Below are 25,838 nucleotides of genomic sequence, written 5' to 3'. Positions count from 1 at the left end.
CCTGCATTGATCGATCTACATTGGTTACCTGTTAAGGCTAGAATTGAATTTAAGATTTGCTTGTTGACTCACAAAGCACTTACAAGTGATAAGCCTAAATATCTTCGTAATTGCTTGGTCCCCTACCCTCAAGCTACTAGCGCTGCTGTAAGAGTTAGACATGCTGATGACCCACATAGACTATTCGAAATTAGTGTGAATCATGCAATAGGAGGAAGAATGTTTAGTTATGCTGCACCGAGACTCTTCAACGACCTTCCACTTGATGTCAAGAATAGCAAAAATGTGGCAGCTTTCAAGAAAAACCTGAAGACTTATCTTTTTAGAAAGTGTTATAATAGTGATCTGAAAACTATTAAGCCTGAATACAAATGCTAGCGAAATAACTGAAAAGATGCAGAGCAAAATATTAACTGGAAAGAAATTATTTTCACACACCAAGGCCCGCCTGAACAGACTTTTAGGTCTGATGGAGGGCGAGAAATAAACCCCTAAAAGTAAAAGTAAAAGTAAGTACAAGAAACTATTGAGCCTGAGCTCGTCTCGAACTCCTGTCCAATTGTAAGGCATGGACGTTTCCAATAGGCTAACACAACCCGACCAAGATATTAGTCGTTACCACCGAGTTAGAGGGAATTCCATAATATAAATTTGACTCAATATTTGATAGTTTGAAAGGCATGTCTATAATGACTATTTTCAAGGGATGTGAACTGATTTCAAAAGGTCACACAATCTTGCTGCTTATGGTTTACACAATATCAGCCACAGGTTGCAAAGGTTCCTAGTCTGAAGGTTTCCTATTATTATTATTATTATTATTATTATTATTATTATTATTATTATTATTATCATTATTATTATTATTATTATTATTATTATTATTATTATCACTAGCCAAGCTACAACACCAGTTGGAAAAGCAAGATACTATAAGCCCAAGGGCTCCAACAGGGAAAGATAGTGTGTTCGATTTTAATAGTCACGAAGACTTGGCTGGCAATATGTTTTTCTTATAAACAAGGGAAGGAATAATGAACGTTTATTCCATGTTCATGAGTTATGCATGGAAAGGCAAACTGCTTTGGAGAATGCACTGGAATTTATGTCATCTGCTAGTATAAACAATGGAGAAACGTTTGTTCTTATAAAGTCGATGAAGTTAAAATGTCGATGGCAACATACCATGCATTAATAACTGATACAAAACGTCATTTGTAAATATGGCATTGCATTGAATGAAAGTTATATGCATAAAAATGAAAAAATTATCATTTTTTTTTGACGAAGAGAACATGGAAAAAGTATCGTTATTGTTGAAACAACACAAAGTAGGTGGATAGGCTTAGGTTTCTTGTGCTACCGTAGATTTAAAGTTTATTTCTATCGTATAAACGAATTTTCAATCGTCTTGTCAGTATACTGTATATACAGCCTATGATCAAAAGACTGTTCTGGAGGTAAGGCAAACGGGAGGGCCAAAAACTTATAAATAAGGGATGACGAAAACTAGTCCTTTGAGATAAAGAGTTGACGAATCGGGAAGAAAGTGTCTTGGCTTTATAGTATTACAATAAATTCGTGCATCTATTGTAAGAGCTAGGAGTAACTATAATATACAAGTGTACGCGACCTGTCAAAAATGACGCAACACCCTCTCATTAGAGTATGATAGCTGCTTCGCCCCCACCCCCCACTACCAGCTGAGGGACGGGGAGAGATAAGCTCTTGGGGGAATAATGGAAGTGTGACCGGAAAGAAATATACTGTATGTATGTATGTAATTTATGTATGTGTGTGTATTTATATATATATATATATATATATATATATATATATATATATATATATATATATATATATATATGTACGAGGGGGCTGGGAACCCCCTCTCCTGTATTATAATCCTGTGAGACATCAAAGAGATGGAGCTGGGGGGAGAGTGACTGCTCGCCGCACTTTAGTTTTGGGGTGTTTGAATGTGCGTGGATGTAGTACGATAGAGAGTAAAAGATGTGAGATTGGAAGTATGTTTAGGAATAGAGGGATGGATATAAGGGCTTTGTGTGAGACAAAGATAAAAAGGAAAGGTGAAGTGATGTTTGGTGAAATGTCTGGTAGAGTGTCTGGGATTGAAAGGGGAAGAGCAAGAGAAGGTGTGGCTTTATTGCTGAGTGAAATGCCATTCGTGGGTGATATTTACATTGATTGAAATCACGTGTGCTTGTGATATATATTCATTTAAAATAACCACTTGTTGCAAGCTCACGATTCAGCTATCATGGTGGAGATGGGTTTATTTCAAGTCTATGAACAGATTCCTGAATTCGACAGGAATATGTACAGGGACTTGTCATAAACTTTTATCTCTCTTGATAGCTCAGTTGGTAGAGTCTTCGCAGGTATGGTTTCCGGCCGAACAGGTGTGTGTGACGGGCCGAGAGAGGAGTTGTTAACTCAAAGGCAGGATGCAATCAACTGAGTTTTATTAAGGAACACTCTTCTTTATATACAAAACCTCAAGGCAACAGGACATGACCTGTTCGAGAGACAGACAATGTTACTGAGCAAAACGGAGACATGATCATTCAGGTTCTTTTTAGTGCGAGGGAAGAGCGCAGATACAAGCATAATATATACAACATAATTATGTACAATTGTGTGCCACACGGTTGGTACATGGCTCCCCCCCTAAAAATGACATACTGCACATGTTAAATAGGGCCCCCTGATCTAGAGAGGCGAACTGTAGGCGGGTCATCTCGCAGAAGATAAGCAGGTTTTAGACGATCAATGGAGACCCAGTCTTCTTTGCCCCGAATGTTTAGTAGGAATGCTTTCGGACTGCGTCGGATCACAAGGAAAGGGCCCGTGTAAAGGGGCGTTAGTGGTGGCTTGCTAGTGTCGTTGCACAGGAAGACGTGCGTTGCAGAGTGCAAGTCCGTTGGTATGTGATGCTTCGCTGGGGGCTTGTAAGTCTGGCGGCACGGAGTAAATTTTCCCACGACGTGACGTATGCGCTGGAGATCGTCGGAGGAGGTTGTAGAAGGAAAAAATTTGGCAGGGACGACCAACGGGTCGCCATACACCATTTCAGCTGCCGAGATGTCGAGGGCGTCTTTAGGAGTGGTCCTTAGTCCCAGGAGGACCCAGGGAAGTTGAGTAAACCAGTTGCAATCCTTGCAGCGGGACATCAAAGCTGCTTTGAGGGTGCGATGAAAACGTTCAACCATTCCATTGGCAGCGGGGTTGTAGGCCGTTGTCTGATGTAGGGTGATGCCCAGGAGATTCGCTAATGACGTCCACAATTGAGAGGTGAAAGTGGTTCCCCTGTCAGAAGTAATATGCTCAGGGATACCGAATCTTGAAATCCATCCAGAGAGTAAGGCAGATGTACATGAGGCGGACGTTGCAGTTCCCATGGGAATGGCTTCAGGCCAACGAGTGGAGCGGTCAATGACGGTAAACAGGTAACGATGTCCTTGTGATGTGGGTAGGGGGCCTACAACGTCGACATGAATGTGTGCGAAACGACGCTGAGGTTGAGGAAAGGTGCCCACTCCTGAATCCGTGTGTCGATGTACTTTGGAAGTTTGGCAAGAGGTACAGGCGCGGACCCAATCCTTAGCATCCTTAGAAATGCCATGCCAAATGAACTTTGCCTTCAGCAGCTGTGCAGTAGAACGGCACGAGGGATGTGAAAGGCCGTGAATGAAATCAAACACCTGTCGGCGCATGGGAGCAGGAATCCAAGGTCGCGGTCTACCAGTACTGACGTCACAGAGGAGGGTGGTGTTGGAGTCTTTGAGGGGAAAATCTTCACAATGGAGGGACGTGCAGGAAGTCCTACAAGCTTGATACTCTGGATCCTGTTGTTGGGCTTCAGCCAGGGCGTTGTAATCCAATCCCAGTTGAACGGCAGCCAACGTGTTTCTTGACAGGGCATCAGCAACGGGATTCATTTTCCCAGGGACGTATTGGAGGGTGCAATTGTATTCAGCCACGGCGGAGAGATGTCGGCGTTGACGGGCGGACCAGGCGTCAGACTGTCGAGTGAAGGCGTGCACCAGAGGCATGTGGTCTGTGCGAATGACGAAGGGCGTACCTTCTAAGAAATGGCGAAAGTGACGGACAGCCAAGTGCACCGCCAGCAATTCTCGATCGAAGGTAGAATAACCCGATTCTGCCTTGGACAGTTTTCTGCTGAAGAAGGCCAATGGGCGGGGCGAGCCTTTGACCACCTGCTCGAGTACTGCACCAATAGCGATGTCGCTGGCATCGGTGGAGAGAAGGAGAGGGGCGTGTGGGATAGGAAAAGTGAGAGCCGCAGCAGTTGATAGGGCCTTCTTTGCATTGCAGAAGGCTGCTTCTTGAAGGGGACCCCACTTCAGGTCCTTTGGCTTGCCCTTGAGGGAGGCGTAGAGGGGAGCAAGAGTGGCGGCAATGGCTGGCAGAAAACGGTGATAATAGTTGATCATGCCCAAGAATTCCTGCAGAGCTTTGACGGTCGAGGGCGCGGGGAAGTTCTGAACGGCTGCTACCTTCTCAGGGAGGGGATGGACTCCTTCAGGAGTGATACGGTGCCCTAAGAACGACACTTCGTTGGCGCCAAAGGTACACTTGTCGTACCGGACTACAAGGCCGTTTTGTTGCAGGCGGTCGAGCACGATGCGTAGGTGACGGAGGTGTTCCTCTTTTGAGGAGGAGAACACAAGTATGTCGTCCACATAACATACACAGAAAGGGAGGTCCCCTAAGATGCCATCCATGAGACGTTGAAACGTTGCCCCAGCATTACGAAGGCCAAAACAAGAGTAATTGAAGGTGTATGTACCAAACGGAGTGGTGATGGCGGTCTTGGGGATGTCTTCTGGGTTCATAGGCACCTGATAATACCCCTTCAGAAGGTCGAGCGTAGAGAAAACCTTCGCTTTGTGCAGGTAGGTGGTCACATCGGCAATGTTTGGGAGGGGGTAGTGATCCGGTTCTGTTTGCATGTTCAGGCGCCTGTAATCCCCGCACGGACGGAGGGAGCCGTCTTTCTTCAGAACGATGTGTAAGGGTGACGACCATGGGCTGGAGGCCTTTTGGCAAAGGCCCATTTTCTCCATTTCGGCGAACGTCTGTTTGGCGGCTGCCAATCGTTCCGGTGCCAGACGTCTGAATTTTGAGAAGACTGGGGGTCCCGTCGTCTTGATATGGTGATAAATACCGTGCTTGGCAGGAACCGTGGGCGTTTGGCGAAGTTCTGGACGGAAAACTTCCGGGTACGACGTGAGGAGGTGGGCGTAGGCATCCGTGGGTGCGCTGATGTGGAGAGCGAGGTTAGAGGGAGCTGGTTGAAGAGGTGTCGACAAGTACGAGTCTGCGTTGACCAATCGTCGGTAGGCGACATCGACCAGAAGGTGGAAATGAGAGAGGAAATCCGCACCAAGGATTGGCATTTTGACGTCAGCAACGAGAAACTTCCAATTGAATTTACCGTTTCCGAACGATAATGTGAGGTTCTCGTACCCGTATGTGGGTATCGCAGATCCGTTGGCAGCTACTAAGCGGACGTCGGCAGATGTAGACAGACTACGTCGTGCCTTGAAGAGTTTCCTTGGCAAAAGAGAACGACAAGCACCCGTGTCTACCAAAAATCGCACGCCCGTTCCTGCATCCTGTAAAAAGAAAAGATTAGAAACGTGGGAGGCCACCGCCACAAGCGATGGCCTACTTACACGTTTTTTGGCCACTGACAATCCTTGGCACATTTCTTCGCGGTTGCCCCGAATCTGCAGTGGTAGTAGCAAAACTGCGGCGGATGGGAGGTAGTAAGTGGCTGTAGAAGTCGTTCGTTGGGGCGCGAGCGATTGGTGGGTGGTGGGCGGCTTTGTCGCCGCTTCGGCACGTCACGGGGTAGGCGTGTATGTCCTACGGCATTCATGTCAGCTTCGGTTGACGTTGAATAGGCATCCTCGTAGTCAGGGGTGGAGGCGTTGATGGAGGTCTTGAAGTGGCTGTCCATAAGGGCGTCGGCTTTGGTCATCAAGTCCTTTATGGGTAAACTATCGACATCGGGTATGGCAGCGCGTACAGGTTCGGGTAAACGGCGTATCCAAAGGGCACGAAGTAGGTTCACCTCACGAGGAGAGCCGTCTGCGGCAGGTTGAAGGCGAGCGATACTGGTCATTTCCCTGAGGGCAAGCGAAGCCCTTTGGTCCCCCAACGGTTGTTGCGAGAGCTGAAAAAGCTTTGCTATACGGGCGGCTGGTGACGGCGAGTACTGCTGCAGAAGGTATGTTTTGAGAGCTTCATACGCTATTGGGGTGTCTCCTTGTTCACAAAGCCAGTCGGATATTTCTGGGAAGGTGTCCTCGGGTATCGCCGCGAGAACATAATCCGCTTTGGTGGTTGAGCGAGTCACGCCCCTGATACGAAACTGGACTTCCGGGCGCTGAAACCAAGCAAACGCTTCTCCGGTGGCGAACGGTGAAAGTTTCAATGGGGCGGCGCCAACTGCTGGAGTAGAGTCTGTCTCCGTCATTGTACCAACGATGGAGGGGCGAGGGAGGTGGGGGTGGAAGGCAGTGGGAGAGAGTCGACTTCCGGGGTCACCAATGTGACGGGCCGAGAGAGGAGTTGTTAACTCAAAGGCAGGATGCAATCAACTGAGTTTTATTAAGGAACACTCTTCTTTATATACAAAACCTCAAGGCAACAGGACATGACCTGTTCGAGAGACAGACAATGTTACTGAGCAAAACGGAGACATGATCATTCAGGTTCTTTTTAGTGCGATGGAAGAGCGCAGATACAAGCATAATATATACAACATAATTATGTACAATTGTGTGCCACACGGTTGGTACATGTGGATTCGAATCTCCACCCGACCAGAACCTGTTACCATAAAATGAATTCCAAGTGGATATATATTCCCAAGATAGAATTCGGTATTAAATGCCATTCGTGGGTGATATTTACATTGATTGAAATCACGTGTGCTTGCAATATATATTCATTTAAAATAACCATGTGTTGCAAGCTCACGATTCAGCTATCATGGTGTAGATGGGTTTATTTCAATTCTATGAAGAGATTCCTGAATTCGACAGGAATATGTACAGGGACTTGTCATAAACTTTTATCTCTCTTGATAGCTCAGTCGGTAGAGTCTTCGCAGGTATGGTTTCCGGCCGAACAGGTGTGGGTTCGAATCTCCACCCGGCCAGAACCTGTTACCATAAAATGAATTCCAAGTGGATATATATTCCCAAGATAGAATTCGGTATTAAATGCCATTCGTGGGTGATATTTACATATATATATATATATATATATATATATATATATATATATATATATATATATGTATATATATATATATATGTATATATATAATGACCCGCGCAGACGGATAATGAGACGTCGGCATATGGGTTTTCTTCATTTATTACAAAAGGTTCGTTCGTAAGTACACTATACATAACTACCTTCTCAGGTGAGGGACTTGTCAACTCGAGTGCTCACTGGCAACTAACTACTCCCTTCGTTACCAAAATGCAATCATTGCAAAACATGCTGACTCATAAGTTTTTGTGGAATACTCATGAATATTGAGTTAATTTACCTTGACGTAAAACACACACATATATACATGAATTAAGACATTACTCCCCCCCCCAAGCTCCTTACTCCGGGAGGAGGTGCGCACTCGCCCTCACTAGTCTATGATATATGGAGGACACTCCAACCCGTAATAGGCATGGCATGTACTAAACAGGAATGCAACATAAAATATATATATAGAAATCACCCAAAAAAATAACACATCTTCCACAAAAAAATAAAAAAATAAAATATTGCATGTAAAAATGTACACAACACAATATAAATAATTCCACTCATTTCTTCTTAAGACCTCTGCAACCAAAACACAGAATACCCAAAGTGAAAAAAAAAAATCATAACATCAGGTCTACATAACCTCATCAATAACCTCCCTCTGGTTGCGGGCAACAATACGGGCTTCTTGGGCAGGACAGGGGTAAGAATAGATATTCCTTCATCCCTCGATTTTACTTGTCTGGTTTACGGCACAATTTCGCAACACAACTCACCACCACCGTTTCACCATTTATTTAAATCACTACAACACTTGCACTTGCAACTTTCAACCGGTGGCCACTAGCCGTTTTCCCGAGAAAATCATTAATTTCCTCCCCCCCCTTTTTCTTATAACATTAAGTATAAGGTATTCACATCTACACATTCTCTAACACTGCCTATCCTTAAGGCTGAACTTTAATCCCACAGCCTCTTGTCATTCGGGAACCGCCCCGGCCCCAGCAACCAGGAATCATATAAATACATGAATAATACAGCATCCGCCTGACGGATATCACTTGACCTATTTAACCTCTGATGTTATACGTTTTTCCACACTCAGCAAAATTACCACAACATTTTACGTATACATTTAGCATCAACATAAGAACACATTGTTATCATCACGTTTATTCAAAACACGTTGAAAGAAGAAATGAGGTCTGTTCAAACAACAACAACAACAGCAAAGGAAAATAAAAAATCTACTCAATAACTCGAGGGATGTCACGTATACAGGGGTAAGGAGGAACACTTTTAAAAAACTACCTCTTCAGGCACCACATGTATGTGTGCCTGATGATGTTCAGACACTGCGCCATTAACAATGCTTTGTATCACAACTGTGTTAGACTTAACCATCTCTACTCGGTACGGACCCAAATACGCTGGCTCTAGTTTGTGTTTCCTAGGTTGCAATCGTTTCAAATACACACGATTGCCCACAAATACTTTTACCGGTGCGGTTTTGAACCGACCATCATACTTTGAGCTGTGATTTTCATTAGCTCTTTTCAAAAACCTTTCAGTGGTGTTCATTACTCTCCTCAATAGATTTGATAAATATACACGGTATTGCTCAATTGAATCATTTGGCAACTGTTGCGAATTAATCAGTACCGTATATGGTAATACAGGATCCTGTCCATTCACTAAAAAGAAAGGCGTGTCCCTGAGCGAAGCATTATATGCAATGTTCAAAGCTAGCTCAGCTGTAGGAAGCATGGCGTGCCAATGAAGGGGGTCATCAGCCACTAAGTAACGTAAAATTCGCACTACTTCCCTATTATGCGATTCCACTAATCCATTTGCTGAAGGCCTATATGTGGTCACTGAAAAGTGTTCAATTCTCATCAAGTCCGTGACCAATTTCACCACCTTATCTATAAACTAAAGACCATTATCACTTATCAAAATTTTCGGGCAACCAAACCTAGTAATGAAAGAGCACAGCGCCTGGGTTAATGAATTTGCAGATTTATCCAACATTGCGTAATTGTGAGTGTACCGAGTAAATGCATCCACAAATACACATATATACTTATGTTGTGTTAACCCAGTAGGAAATGGTCCTACTACATCCATATGCACTCTATAAAATTTAACAGGAACCACAGGCCACTTTCTGGCCTCCGGTATAGTATTCTTATGTTCTTTGAAACAGTTACAAGCATGACAACTTTTTATATAATTCTCTATAGATCTTTTCATTCCTAACCAAAAGAAGGATTCACGTGCTCTCCTTAATGTTCTATCAATCCCTAAATGCCCTGCATACGTACTTGCATGTACAATGTGGATGGCTCGTTTAATTAAAGAGGGAGGCAGAACTACCCGTGCACAAAATTCCCCTCCCCTCTTCTCGTAAGCACAATATAAGACATCATTTCAATAAAAAATTTCTCTCGAGGCACATTCAGAAATGACGGATAACTCTCCGATTCCCCTTTAATCACTGCTCACACTCTTTCCATCCATTCCTCTTTTTTCTGTCCCTCTTGGACTTCTTTTATGTCCCAACCACCCAAGTCAATCAAACCTGCATCATCAGGGCATTCATTCTGGACACCCCTGGTCATGTCCTCGGTCACCCACATATATTCATCTTCATCTCTCTCTCTCTCTCTCTCTCTCTCTCTCTCTCTCCCGAGTCGACTCTCTCTCTCTCTCTCTCCCGAGTCGACTCTCTCTTTCTCTCTCCCGCGTCGACTCTCTCTCTCTCTCTCTCTCTCTCTCTCTCTCTCTCTCCGTCTACTGCATGCGCATCGCGAGAACTCTCATCCCGTTCTCTATTTTCTCTATTATGATGGGGGTCTTCAATATTTTGGTTACGTTCTTCGTTCCTCTTTTGTGCCCTAGTTGTTACTCCTATTACTGGACCTCTAGAGACAGCATCAGCTACCTTGTTAGCTTTACCTTCTATGTGGTGAAAACCCTTTACATTAAACTCTAACAATCTCTCAATCCATCTTGCTTGAAGAGAGGTCAAATCATTTTTATAATACAAATCACATAAGGGGCGATGATCACTTTGCAACTCAATTGACTGACCTAATAAAAAGAACCGATGCCTCTCTAGAACCCAAAGAATAGCCAAAGCCTCTCAATCGAATGTACTATAATTCTTTTCTGCCCCTTTTAACGCCCAGAAAGCAAAACAAATGGGTCGCTTTGCCTTTATCATCTCGTTGAGAAACTACGCCTCCAATAGCTACGCTACTCACATCTGATGTCACTAAAAACGGGCGATCAAATCTAGGATATTGGAGTAATTCATTGCTAGTTAAGGCAGCTTTCAAATGGATAAAGGCCCTTTCTTCTCCCTCCCCCCCCCACCCACCTCCCCCCCCCCCAATTTATCACTTTTTGTTTCTTTAAAGCATCCACGGGTCTCGCTATCTCTCCAAAACCTCTAATGAATTTACAGTAATAACCAGCAAGCCCAAGGAACCCAGCTACTTCCTTAGAGTTACGTGGCCTGGGGAAATCTCTGATAGCCGCTACTTTACTGGGGCAGGGTTGGATACTTTCTGAGGTTATTATGTGACCTAAAAATTCGACCTGTTTACAGAAAAATTTGCACTTTGACAAAAATTATTTTCATACCATTACGTCGCAATGCTTCTAAAACTTTACGAATATTATTATGCCGTTTTACATTTACTGTCTTCCTGAATGGGTATTTGATAGTATCCAGATTTTAAATCAACAGTTGTAAAATATTTGCTATCCTGTACTTTCACAAGTAATTCTTCGATCAAGGGCAATGGAAATGCATTATCCTTAGTGACTGCATTCAATTTCTTATAATCAACACACAATCTTACCGAGCCATATTTTTCCTAACAGCTACAATTGGAGAAGCCCAGGGGGATTCGCTCTCCTCGATTATCCCTTGTTCCCTTAATTTATTAATTTCCCTTTCTATCTCTCCCTGGAAATTAATGGGTACCTTATAAGGCCTTGACCTGATCGGCTCCGCCTGCCCAATTTTAATGCTAAAGGGAAATCGATCAATCCTCCCGGGTGGCTCATCTCCAATTGCAATTACATCGGAATAATTATTGACAATGTCACTAACTACAGGCTGATATTCTGAGGGACATAATTTTCGTGTTTGCATAATAAAATTCTGAGTGCATTCATCTGTGTGGGCTGGAGTTGTGGCTCCCAACATCCCATAATAAGCAATTTCACATAACTCTAATTCACACACAGAATCACTTCCTAAAACAACTCTTTTATTTGACAAATTAACTATCATTATATCAGCTCTGGTCTCTTTAATTTCTGTCAAGCCCTTTAATATCATATGGGCCCAATTGTCATGGGGTTTAACAACTACCTTCGTTCCTTCCGCAAGAGGGCGACACGGGGTCACAGATATGCTCGCAAGGGTCTGGGGAGACAACACTTCTCCTCTCTCAGGTACAGCTGCTACCCTGTTTAAATGTCTCTCCGAGCTAACACACGCACTTACTGTCTCATGATTTTCTATCGGCAAAATGTACTCTCCAGCTTTTACTGATATTGTATCTTTTCCCCCAAAAATGCAAATTTGATTATTAGAGATAAAGTCTATTCCTAAGATAGCCTCGATTCCTGGAATTCCCAAGGTGAGCAAGACAAAAAAATCATGTGTAAACTTCACAGACCCCACCTTGAATTTGACAATTGTTGTATGGTTTATGTGTAGTTTATTTCCTCCTGGCGTGTCAAGAACAATGGATGCCGCTGGCTGTAGTGGATTTGAGGAGAATTTTTTTTTCAATCAATGAAACACTGGCTCCCGTGTCAATCAGCGCTCAGATGGATTTATCTTGCAGGTCTATCCTAACTGCTAACATTCCCAGATGGCCATTACGAGATATGGGGCACGGGCCAATGACCTCAGCTGCCATACCGCTGACCCTGGTCCTCGCCCTAGTGCTGCGGGGGTGAGGTCGGGGTTCCGATGGAGGTCCCAGTGCCTGCTCTGTCACGTCTGTCGTCACTGCTTCCTCCGCTACTGCTTGTGATGTCATGCGGGGGGGCATCGAACTCCCTCGTCTTCCCCTTTCTCTGTTTCCTTTTCCTCGGACGTTGGGCAGAGGGAGGTGTGCGTGTGCCCCAGCCCGCCCGCCCTGGGCGTTTTTTGCTGGGCACTCTCGAGATAGATGACCGTAGGTCTGACAAGTGCAACAGCAGGGGGATCCTAGGGTGGGGCACTCCACTCGTCGGTGCCCCTCTCCCCCACAGTGCCAACATCTGAAGACTCTGCTAATCTTCTGACTGCATTCCCCCTTACCTCTCTTCAGGGGTCGACTTCCTCTCATGGCTGCCAACTTCTCGGAATCGGCCCCGTTATTCCCAGTCCTTTTTTCTTCTGGCAAACTGTCCAAAAGGTTTTGTATCGCACTCACTACGTGTGCTAAGGAGCGATTGTCATCGAACAAATAACCACATAAATACGGGTTTACTAATCTGCGAATATGTTTACGGGCAATTGCCTTTTTATCACCTTCTGGGAGATTGGCACTCCGGGTAGCAAACGAATTGCAATCCCAAAAAATGCGAGTTGCAAAACTAAGAACGGATTCACCTTCCCATATTTTGGGTTTGTAATTTTCTTTTAGGTCTTCCTTTCTCGCATCAGGCAAGGCATACTTCTCAATTGAACTTTGTTTTATTTCAGTATAACTTCTTAAACTTTCTTTTGGCCAGCACATTACCTCCATTGCTGGAGCATCTTTCAGCAATCTAATAACTTGAATCGCTTTTTCTCTTTCCGACCACCCATATGTAGCTACTTCAAAGTCTCTCAGAAACACTTCAATCGATTGAAACCCTTAGTTAGGCTGTTGATCATCGAAAGGCCTAACACTTGCCTGGAGTTCTGGCAACTTTCGAACTATGATTTGCGTATCTTCACTCGGCTGTGCATGTGTACTTTCACTTATGTGAGTTTGAACTTTGTTTATGTACGTCGGATATGCTGTGGTTGCGCGCCGTTCCTGTTCTCGTTCCACCACCAATCTGTTAATTAACTCTTCCAACTGTTCTAACTTATTTTCCAATTCTTGCGTTCTAATTTCCTGTCTAAATTTTTCATCGGGAGCGCTATATCCCACTGCTCCTACGTTCTCTTCTCCTGTAGCAGCAGTGTCTGCTATGTTAGTCCTTGTGTCTCTGCATCTTGAACTTTTATTTCACCTGCTCAAAGAACAACTTCACTCACAGCATACACAAATAGACGTATTTTTTACACCTGACACCAATATGACCCGTGCAGACGGATAATGAGATGTCGGCATATGGGTTTTCTTCATTTATTACAAAAGGTTCGTTCGTAAGTACACAATACACAACTAACCTCTCAGGTGAGGGACTTATCAACTCGAGTGCTCACCGGCAACTAACTACTCCCTTCATTACCAAAATGCAATCATTGCAAAACATGCCGACACATAGGTTTTTGTGGAATACTCATGAATATTGAGTTCATTTACCTTGATGTAAAACACACACATATGTACATGAATTAGGACATATATATATACATATATATATATATATATATATATATATATATATATATATATATATATATATATATACATATATATATATACATATATGTATATATATATATAGATAGATAGATAGATAGATAGATATGTGTGTATGTGTTTGTGTCTGTATACTATGTAAATCTACTAAGACACATCCTGGAAACATGCGTCCGACCCAACCCAATACAAACTAGGAATGTATGTATGTGTGTCTGTGTGTGTGGCGACTCCGGCACTCGGGCAAAGCTCGAGCAATAGATTTTCTAAAATTTAGTTAAACGTGCATAACACTTGGATTTAGATTTTGTCTCACACCAACATAGATCTTATTTATATTTTATTTAATCAGATGCTAAACAAGTGCTTTGTAATAATAAATCATAAAATTTTTCAATATAGCACTATAAAAGTAAATTACAATCACATTAGGCCAATCGTCATTCACTCGGTGGTTCCTGCTGCCATTGAATGGTGAACACTCGATATCACACATTGAGAGCGCATATGTTTCTACGAGGATTTTTTTTTTTCTTTAATAAACAATTATTGAGTTAACACTGACCATTCACTAGGGTAATGCCTTCTGTGGTTCTACAGTTAATCACTAATACTTATTATCAGATAAGAGAATGACAATAATTGGAATAGAATATACTAACTGGCTACCCTACGAGTTTCTAACGAACTATGTACGATGAATTTTGCAATTTGTTGCATCAGTATTGACGCCGACTGTACAATCCATAGACTTTTTTTTTTTTTTTTTTTTTTTTTTTTGCTTAATATAGATATTTCTGATTAAACAGATTCAAATATGACGCTGAGGGTCTAACGCACCTGACTTGGGGAAGCCCTGAAAATGAACCTCACCATTACAGCCTAAATGGTCGCCACTTAACACTTGCCGTGACGCCCTTGCCTCTTGTCATCGATTTAGGGCGCCGTTACTCAGATGGAAGTGTCGAGATCGTTTCGGGTGGAGATGCTACTATCATCAATTGTCTGAGTTCATCTTTGAATTTCACGTGAGTGTTGAACCCAGGCAGTGTTTGAATATTGCAATGGTTGCCCTTGTATGTGAATGAAGTCATATTCTAGGGTTAGAGTACCTCCATTTTTCTGGGTGCTCCCACTGAATAGAATACTAATGACCTTAATGCATTTTAACTGAAATAGTTATTTTTATTCATTTATTTTGACAGCGTTCTTTTAGTTATCTTCATTAATATTTTTGTGTGTATTCCTGAAAGCTTAGACCACCACATATTGTGCTTTGTGTACCAGAGATGTATTTCAGAGTTTTGTTTAATCTGAACCATTTTAACTTTTATTTCCTTTTTGTTCTATCTTTATAAACTCATCTGTACGACATATAATACAGTAAAAACTTAATCAAATAGAGAACCACGCAGCGATGACAAGGAACAGATAGTATTTCCTTGACTGCTAATCGACCTTAGTACTTAAGAGTTAGCCTTAACTACTTCCTGAAAAGACAAATACATGAGCAAGACTATAATAATTTGGTAATAAACGAAGCCTTATGCTTTACAATTAACTGAAGCTTTCATACATTTGACCCTGTGTTTCTGAGTGTGGAGACCCTAACATGATGAAAGGGTTAGTACATCTCCAAGATCAGCAAAGCTGTACTAGCAACAGCCACGCATACTAGGCTAGTTTGCTGTGAACTATCAAACCAAAGGCTCCAGCGGCCAGCGTGGTGATAAAAATGGCCTTGTCACAGGGTTAATTACCTTTACAAGAGACGCCATAATTTTTGTGAGTCTAGCATTTGGAGGACATTTTATACACGTTTGGGAATATTTTAGTATTTTAAACTGTATTTTTTTTTTTACTATATTGAAAGGGATTGGTGTATATTTGTGTTTGTTTTATATCATGCTCAAGTCATAGTATTCCTTTCTAATTTGACTGGAGTGCAAACATTTCCACATCAAATATAGAAAAAAATGTTCGATCGCTCATTCCTTAACTAAACGATTTTTACTTATTTATTGGGAATCCCTTATAAGTACAACCAACGATCTCTCTTCCAGGTACAAGGCATTTTATTCCATTGATAATTCCTTCGGGAATGTTTTTCCCAATGGCACTGCCACAGGAATTATTGGGATGGTGGCCCGACGAGAAGTTACTTTTGGAGCTGGGACCATTGCTGTAACACGTAAGTTACCTATGATATCATAAATGATATTGTAAGAGTTACATGAAAAATTCTCCGACTGCTGAATGAATTTCAATTGCTAATTTCAGATGTATTTTTTTTTCTTTTCACAGGCGAGAGAGAAAGGGTGGTTGATTTCACAGGCCCCTACATGGTGTCAAGAACCCTGTTGTTTTCAAGGTTCCCAAAAGAGAAGAATCGAGCCCTTGCTGTCCTGAGCCCTTATCAGTTTCAGGTACGTAGACACCTGCAGAAGTTCTGAAACTCATTTCAAAGTATCAATTTGAGTCTAAAAACTCGTTTCTAAATATAAATCCAAACAATGAAACCTATTTCAAAGCATCAACAAGAAAACTGAAGTCAATTTCAAAGCATTGGTAAGATACCGTGGAATATCTTATAACAGCAGATTACTCAACTCTGCTTCACTTTCTTCTCGTTCATTCACCCAGTTACCTATACTGGTGATTGAATTCAGCATAGAAAATTCTTCTTTCCAGTGGAAGATTGATTGGTCAACCATTGTTTGCCACTGCAACATTCTACTCAAGTAGCAAATTTACAGATAACACTTTCAAATTATTCCACTATGAGATCCACTAAGCTAAGACATGTTTTGAAACTGTAAGATAGCCACTGAATCTAACTAATGACTGTTTTCTTTGGGAGATATTTTAACCTTCTAAGTAAATCATCCTAATATTATTCCCCACTTTTCTTGGTTAAGGAAAAAATCTCACTGCGATCGAATTGTAACTTGGGGTCACTGATAGCCGATTTAATTGTTATTTTCCAAGTAGGTCTAAAATCCAGTATTCTGCAAAGAGAAACACCACAACTAAATGGAATGGTTAATTCTGAAATTGTTGATTTGGGTATAAAGGCTCCCAGAAATGTGAATACTTGCCTTTGCACGATTAATATATTCAAATTCGGACTCTCTTGTATTCTCTGAATGCAATGTCCAATATTTTCCACTCGATGATAAGCCATGAAATCTAGTTTGAGGTGGCTTTAGTATTTAACTTGTGACTTTGTTTTTTCATGATAGTGATAATGAAAACAATAATAATACTAGTAATAATGAAAAGTTTTGGTTGTAGTGATAACAACAATATACTGAGGCGAACTGAGGTAGTAAGGAAGATTGTAAAATATGAATTATCCTGTCCATTATTTTTACAACCGTTTTTCCCCACCTTTGACCAATAAACGTTCTCGCTTTTCAAAACAGGTTTGGGTCAGTTTTGCTACGACTGTTCTCTTCATGGGGCCAGTTGCATATTTGGTCTCATTATTAACCAGCAAATACCTCGCATCTGATGTTAAACCAAGTCTCCAGTGGTATTCTTTCAATATGTTCCGCAACATGGCCAACCAGGGTAACTACATTGAAGCTGAATCTTGGCCAACGAGGTTTATCCTTTTCACCTGGTATTTCTTCTGTGTCATATATTCAGGTGAATTTGGCCTCTATTGATGACTTTCTTTTTCATTCATTCCAATGCTTTGCGTAAAATACTATTTTCTTTCCTGAGAAGCTAATTGCAAAATGAAAATGTCCTATTCAATTTTAGTTTAGTCATTGGAAGTTTAATTTCAGAAGGATTTTAAAAGAATCTTATTATATTTCACTCCAAAAGGACAAATGTCAAATAAAGTTTCCTTTATATTTCTAATTAAGTCATAAAATGTCAAGCCCAGCCAGGTCTTAGTTTCATAGTTTATGCTTTTTCACTATGTACCAAACTATAAATAACCAAAGCACACAGCGGATTAAGTATTACTAAATAGTAAAAAAAAAAAAAAAAAAAAAAATCCACCCATTGTTTCCTTTCAGTTCTGTACTCTGGCGTACTGACAGCTGTGTTGGCTGTCCCGTCCTACGAGACTCCCATTGATTCCCTGACCGACCTTCCCAGGGCCACCAAAGAGGGATTCACCATTGGCATGGTAGGAGGCACCAGTAATGAAGAATTTTTTAAGGTATGACTCCCTTGAGCAAGAAGTTGTTTGCATTATTTAAAAACGTATTATAAAAGTAATTTCTATTGCACTTAAAACTTATACAAACTGAAACCAAATGCCTTGAAGGATACAAAATTGAATCCTCATCAACCTTTCTTTTTGCAGGCAGCGAAGGAAGGCATATACAAACAGATCTGGGATATATTTAAAAATCAAGATTATTCAACGAGTTTTACCAGTGGCATCGAGGAAGGAATGAAAAGAGTAATTATTCTTAGTCTTCCTATGAAATCTAGTTTAGGATATTAGTCATTGAGTCTTCCTCATACATATAATCCGTTGTTCCTTTTACTTAATCAGCACTCAGAAAATTAAATGTTTTACCTGGTTTTAAATCAATTCTGATGTCAATTTAACTCCTTCATAATTTAGCTTTTATAAATATCGTCATACTTTTCATTTTGAATGTGACTCGCGTAAAAATTATCGCAGTAAATAATTCTTATTTCAGTGTGAAAAAAAAAAGAATTTAGTCTTCGCTTTTCATTAGTCATCTTCAAAATATACTTTAGTCTTCAGTTCGATTTTAATGATATGAGTAATTTTCTGTCAGTCGTTTCAAAGCTCCTCTTTGAAGTATATTCGAAGGTTTTTCATTATTGTCTTAAGTACTCAAACATTTTTAAAGATTGAGCAGAGGTATTGCAGAAGTAGACAAAGAAGCAATTAATTCAACAGATAATATTAAAGCATCAGACTCGGTGGATAGTAAGTTGGTCAACGCACTAGCCACCTGTTGAGATACTACTGGTTGAGAATTATTGCGATCTTTGACTGGCCAGATAAGACTACATTGAATCTCTCTGGTTGCGGCTCATTTTACCTTTGCCTACACATACATGAATAGTCTGGCCTATTCTTACACATTCTCCCCTTTCCTCATACACTTGACAACACTAACATAATAAAAAAAATTCTTCTTCACGCAGGGCGTTAACTATTGCACTGTAATGGTTCAGTTGCTCCTTTCCTATTGGTAAGGGTAGAAAAGACTCTTTAGCTATGCTAAGCAGCTCTTCTAGGAGAAGGACACACCAAAATCAAACCTTTGTTCTCTTGTCTTGGGTAGTGTCATAGCCTCTGTCCCATGGTCTTCCACTGTCTTGGGTTAGACTTCTCTTGCTTGAGAGTACACCCAGACACCCTATTTTAAATGTTTTCTTATTTCCTTTCCTCACTGGGCTGTAATCCTTGTTTGAGCCCTTGGGCTTGTAGTATCCCGCTATTCCAACTAGAGTTGTAGATTAGCTAGCGATATTAATAATAATACTTTAAGAGTTGCAGGGGCCAGTGGTACAAACAGAAGTACTACGGTAACGGGGACAGGGGGAGCACCCTAGTAGACAGGTACTGCAGTAACAAATGAAACAGCTAGAGCCCTAAGTCAAAGATACTTCAGGTATAAGTATAGGTACCGTGAAAACTATCAAAGTAATCAAGTAAAAGGAAATGCCATGCAAAGCTTGAACATAAAAAAAAATAGTAAAATTACTACAAAATAGGCCTACTTTGGACTAGAAAAAAAGATTGTTGCACATGTAGGTGATGCTACATTCATCGCATCAATTCCATATCCTGAATGTAGATCTGGGGTTGCTGAATCCCTTAATAGAGATCTAGCTAAAATTAGTGCATGGCACAAATTATGGGGCATGAAGTTGAATCCTACCAAAACTCCAAGTATGATTGTAAGTAGATAAAGGACAGTGGCTCCACATTGCCATTTTGTACACCAAACTCCTCCATTCTAAGGCTAACCGTAGAAGAATTCTATAGTCTCTCCAGACGCAATTGTTTTCAAATCCTTATAGATTACCTAGTATAGCAGCGAGGAGGTCTTTTACTAATAGATTCCCCCCCCCCCCCCGCCAAAAAGAAAAAAAAAATAGTGGAATACTTATTTTTCAAGATGTAAGACTAGGTTCAAAGGACACTCGTAAATGGCAGTGGTAAAGGACAGTGACAAAGCCCTAGCAATACAATACCTTAAACAGAGACTCACTATATATCCATATGATCAGCGTTCAAGCCCCATCTACCCAAGCTAGGACCAGGGATGACCAGGCAATGACTTCTGATGACTCAACAGGTAGACCTATAGGCTAGGATCTCCCAAATTCCAATCCTAAGAATCCTTAGCACACGAGGATGGTGAGGTTGTAGACACAAGAAACTATAAAGTTTGAGCGATACTCGATCTCCCATCCAGCAGTATGACAGGCATGGACGTTTCCAAATTGCTGAGGTTTCTAAGATTTGACAAGAGGTTTTTCTGTTCTATTAACTTAAGGTTATAAGAGATCTGGCTAAAATTATTGTATGGTACAAATTAAAAGGGATGAAGTTGAACCCTAACAAAACAAATTATGATTTTAAATAGGTCGAGTGGCTCCTCAACATCCAGATCTTGGTATTGATAATGACTCTTTAACTAGGTGGGATTATTGTTTGCAAATATACTTTTGAGAAACACCGTCTGTTTCTTTATTTGCACAAAAAAATATGTTAATCTTTTGAACATTGTTCTGTCGGGTTTCCAGCTGAGGACTCATCTTAATTTTTTGGACAAAAACTTGCTGTCTTACATTTCATATCCCGATCTAGATATTAATTTCTTGCACTGTTTTTCAAATATTTCTTTATGCATGGTGCACAAGATTTTTCACAATTCTGACTATCCTTTGCATTAACATCTTTCCAGACTAAACAAGCCCAAACGTAGTACCAGATATGTAGCTGATTTTAATAGCCTAGCCTTCTCCATCATGAGGTTCGATATTTCATAGTATAATAAAACTTTCATTCCAGATATAACTAGATTGTGGAATAATATTACTAATCTGGCGACTGAATCGGTGAAAAACTTGTTTCAATTTTTTATATGCAGGTGATTAAAGGGGCTGAAAATTGCCATCCGAAAGAGGTAATGTGTTTTTTGTATAAGTGGCATGTCTTCTCAGAGCCCTAAATAAGTGGGCATAGTCTTTATTTGACTACCAACCTTGGTGGTCCTATCAAGCAAAAAAAAAAAAAAAAAAAAAAAAAATCTCAATAATTAATCACTGTTATTTGGGAACATACGCTGTAGGATAGGCAGTTCTCTTACAAACAAAGATGTTGTTCTTCATCATCTCCTCCTACGCCTATTGACGCAAAGGGCCTTGGTTAGATTTCGCCAGTTGTCTCTATCTTGAGCTTTTAATTCAATACTTCTCCATTCATCATCTCCTACTTCGCGCTTCATAGTCCTCAGCCATGTAGGCCTGGATCTTCCAACTCTTCTAGTGCCTTGTGAAGACCAGCTGAACGTTTGGTGAACTATTCTTTCTTGGGGAGTGCAAAGAGGATGCCCAAACCATCTCCATCTACCTCTCATCATGATCTCATCCACATATGGCACTCGAGTAATCTCTCTTATAGTTTCCTTTCTAATCCTGTCCTGTTGTTCTTTAATTGCAAGATAATTTCACAACATCTGCTGCCACAGGTGGGTGAATATGGTAGATATTGGAGCAAGAAGAAAAAAAATGTACATGTGTGGCAGTGACCTTATTCTCTTCAGTTTACATTCCCTGAAGTCAAAGGCACTGCTTATGGAATTCAAGAATTTCTTCTTTATTCAAGGGGTTAACTACTGCACTATTATTGTTCAGTGGCTAAATTCCTCTTGGTAAGGGTAGAAGAGACTATTTAGCTATGATAAGCAGCTCTTCTAGGAGAAGAACACTACAAAATCAAACCATTGTTCTCTAGTCTTGGGTAGTGCCATAGCCCCTGTACCATGGCCTTCCACTGTCTAGGGTTAGGCGTTGGGCACAACTAGCCGTACGAATTTTTTAGCCGAACGTGTCTGGGAATTTTTCAGTCGTAGCCATGAACTCCTGCAATGTAATTGGTAGTGAGTGTGTTGAGTGTTCAGTACGGGTGAAGTACGTGTGACGCACGGGTGCCGCACGGTTCGCAAGTGTCGTGAGATGAATGCTTGGGAAAATTATGGCGTACGGTACATGCGGGAAGAGTACTAAGCATGCACTAAGGACCTGCGTGTGATGCAGGTGACGCCCTTCCGGAGTACGAGTCTTGAGCGTCCCCTGGGGACTATAAATACCACCTTGCTATGTCCGCGCTCCACACTCAGGGGTTGCAAGTTCTACAGCGTAGAGATCCTATATACTGTATATATATATATATATATATATATATATATATATATATATATATATATATATATATATATATATATAAATGCATATATATATATATATATATATATATATATATATATATATATATATATGTATATGCACACATATATATATATATATACATATATATATATATGCATTTATATATATATATATATATATATATATATATATGTGTGCATATACATATATATATATATATATATATATATATATATATATGCATTTATATATATATATATATATATATATATATATATATATATGTGTGCATATACATATATATATACATATATAAATATATATATATATATATATATATATATATATATATATATATATATATAAATGCATATATATATATATATATATATATATATATATATATATATATATGTATGTATATGCACACATATATATATATATATATATATATATATATATATATATATAATACACACTCAAATAATCACGGACAAGAGAGCTGATTACCGTCTTTGTACAAAATTGGGGATCCGGAGAGATAGTAATTAAGAATACTGAGATAGATAGAGAGAGAGAGAGAGAGAGAGAGAGAGAGAGAGAGAGAGAGAGAGAGAGAGAGAGAGACTACCTACTCGGCAAAGGGATGTACATCAGAATGATGATGTACTTGCTGCAGCAGAATATATATCCTGAAAAAAAATCATGTAAATATCGTGCATTAGTACTAACGTCGTCCGGTCATTGTACTACACACCTACTTTTGCCTCAATTGCATCATACGGTGCACGTACGGACCACGTACTTCTCTTAATTCCGTACGACAAACGTGCGTGGCTCGTAGTTGTGACGCAAGTTACACGCAAACTACGCACGACCAATGTGCAGAGATCATGCCACAGAAAATCCTACGGCACGTAAGTTGCACGTAAGTCACACGCACGGCTTACTTACGTCAGACGTGCATCCTGTCTGCGACTACAAATTTTCTTGACTGCCGCAGAACATTTTAGTGGAGCGAGTGAAGATTCTGCGGCTGGTATACGGCGGGCTACAAGGTCAAAGACTGTTGCGTGCCCCTTGCGTCACACCCACGATTTCACACAAATTCTGGAATACTCATTGGTGCATCTTTTGATTTCAAGACATTGCCTAGAATCAATATGATGGTGTCACCTACGCCAAGGAAAATCCTTTGTCTTTATCTTAGGTTAATTTCACTCCTTTCCTCTAAAAACAATCTTGAACTTCCTTATATTCAGATTACATTCAAAGATAATCTTCAATATCTGTTTATTTAGGAAAACAATAGAAAATATATAACATGCAATCTATCCTGAAATTTATTTGCAGGTTCTACAGGAAAAGTATGTCTTCTTTGCTGGTGAGAATTTCAAAAGAGTTTATACAAGAAGATTTGGCAACAAAAAGTACTACTTCAGCCGAGATAAATTCTTTCGTGTTTATGTTGGCTTTCCTTTTCAGTCTGGATCACCCCTCACAGCCACCTTCACACATTTGTGAGTCGCTTCCTCTTTTGTCTCCTCCATAGAATTTATTGTAATACTGTTTATTAATATTTGGTTGTACCTTCAAATCAAACATGATTTATATAGTCTGTCCCAACTGGGGTTTTAGTCAATTTACTTTGAAATGAAATTATGCCAGCACAAGTTTATTTAAACACTACATCAGCAAGAGACAACGTGTTAATTCAGTTCTTTACTACAAATCTCAAATTATTATCAAAATGAACTCATGACACCTGTAACACTTTGGAGGTAGTCAGGTTAACGTTTGGAAGACAACCAAGCAAAGATTACATTGCTCTCCTCATACATAAAGTTCTCGAGATATAAAAGTAAATTGTCTAATGGACATGAGACCATATAACTAAGCAGCTAACATGATAGTGTAACGCAAAGGAATACGAAGCACATCTTTGTTATAAATTTCGAAACTGAATTTGAGCTGAGTATATAATTGTTAAAATTAAGTCTTCCCTCTTTTGTTGGATCATTGGTGCATTTCAACTGTTATCTATTTGACTTCCATTTTAAGTACACAGTTGGGAATCATGAGCAAGGCGAATAATTTTTGTTACATGGTGTTCCTTTAGATGGCAGCTTCTCAAATTCTTAAAAATTCTCAGATTTTTAGGATATGCTGTTCATCAAAAAGTCAAGATCAAAATATATTTTTGTGTAAGGTAAAAAGAGTGATAATTAGATTATATGTTTGAAAGCTTTAATAAGGGACAGACAAAGGGAGGGAGGTGTTTTTAGGTGTGGTGTTCATGGAGTAGATGAGAATGGAGGGTTTATAGGACTGTGTTTGGAAAAAAGCGTGATCATGTGAGATGCGTGTTTTCCGGAGGAGAAAATGGAGAGGACAAGAGTTTGGTAGACTTTGAGTTAATGCAGGACAGATGTAAGATTGATTTCCTGCGTAAAATAATGAGAAGATGAGTGGCCATAGGTAAAATTTGAGGTATATAGGAGATAGAGAGGGAAGTGTAAAAAATGTGGCTGTAAATGTAATTCATTAAGGCAAGTGAGTTGGAGAAGAATGAAGTATGGGGAACATATGAGGAAATGGATGAACTGTGGGCTAGAGTTATAGAAACAGAACACTTATTATCAGTGGAAGGTTTATCCAAATTCCTTGATGGGGTCATGGAGTCAGTTAGTGGAAGTAGGAGGGTGTGAAGAAAGAATGAAAGTGGTAGGTGGTCAAAAGAAGAGAAATGTTATTTGAGGGGAAGTCTGATGATAAAACAGCAGACCATTTGCAGGCATACAGAAATTGGATAGGGTACTAAGGATGAATAAGAGGGGGGAAAAGCAAGTACTAAAAGATAGGAGAGAAGATACATGAATAAAAGCTTTCAGGCAAATAAAAATCTGTTTTAGAGGGAAGTAAATGAAGGGAGAAGAATCAAGTAACAAAAGAATCATAGAATAAATGATTGTGGTAAAGAGATCCTATCGGGTGTGTATGTAGTCCTAGGTCGACGTAGTTAGTGTGTAGGAGGTTTGTTGAATTGAAAGGACTAAAATCAAATAGAAATGGTTAATAACCTATGAAGATGTAAGTAAAGGAAGGTTGAAGGAATGTAAAATATTAGGATTTGATAAGATTTCACCTAAGATGCTGAGTAAGGTAGGGATATTGTTAATGAGTACCAGAACAGAGTTTATAAAGTATGTGAGGAAAAGGTCCCAAAGGAATGAATGGTAAAAATAAGTGTTCTGTCTTAAAGGTAAATATGATAAAGGCACTTTTGAGAGTTATAATAGTACAGCAATACTTGCATACTTGGAAGTTGTATGGTAAGATTTTGATAATAAAATAAGACATGTGATGGAGAGACTGATATGTTAAGAACAGTCGGGGTATAGGCAAGAAAGAAGGTCTGTATATATATATATATATATATATATATATATATATATATATATATATATATATATATATACATATATATATATATATATATATATATATATATAT

At 40.1% G+C, this 25,838-nt stretch overlaps 1 protein-coding gene across 2 annotated transcripts in view; it reads left to right on the top strand.

Moving 5' to 3' along the window:
• Window positions 1-25,838, top strand: part of LOC137623682 (glutamate receptor-like) — a 34,141-nt gene that overhangs the window by 5,085 nt on the left and 3,218 nt on the right. Inside the window, exons 2-8 of one of the 2 annotated variants that reach the window (XM_068354511.1) lie at window positions 14,729-14,947; window positions 15,983-16,110; window positions 16,224-16,345; window positions 17,345-17,570; window positions 17,951-18,096; window positions 18,244-18,342; window positions 23,679-23,845. In XM_068354511.1, coding sequence (XP_068210612.1) covers window positions 16,059-16,110; window positions 16,224-16,345; window positions 17,345-17,570; window positions 17,951-18,096; window positions 18,244-18,342; window positions 23,679-23,845 — 812 coding nt within the window. In that variant the 5' untranslated portion in view covers window positions 14,729-14,947; window positions 15,983-16,058. The remainder of the gene's footprint in view (window positions 1-14,728; window positions 14,948-15,982; window positions 16,111-16,223; window positions 16,346-17,344; window positions 17,571-17,950; window positions 18,097-18,243; window positions 18,343-23,678; window positions 23,846-25,838) is intronic. The other variant, XM_068354512.1, reaches the window with a different exon arrangement.

The sequence above is a fragment of the Palaemon carinicauda genome, chromosome 30 (assembly GCF_036898095.1).
Source record: "Palaemon carinicauda isolate YSFRI2023 chromosome 30, ASM3689809v2, whole genome shotgun sequence".
Classification (NCBI taxonomy): domain Eukaryota; kingdom Metazoa; phylum Arthropoda; class Malacostraca; order Decapoda; family Palaemonidae; genus Palaemon; species Palaemon carinicauda.
Note: the sequence above shows the minus strand (reverse complement) of the source record. Positions and strands in the feature narration are given on the sequence as shown.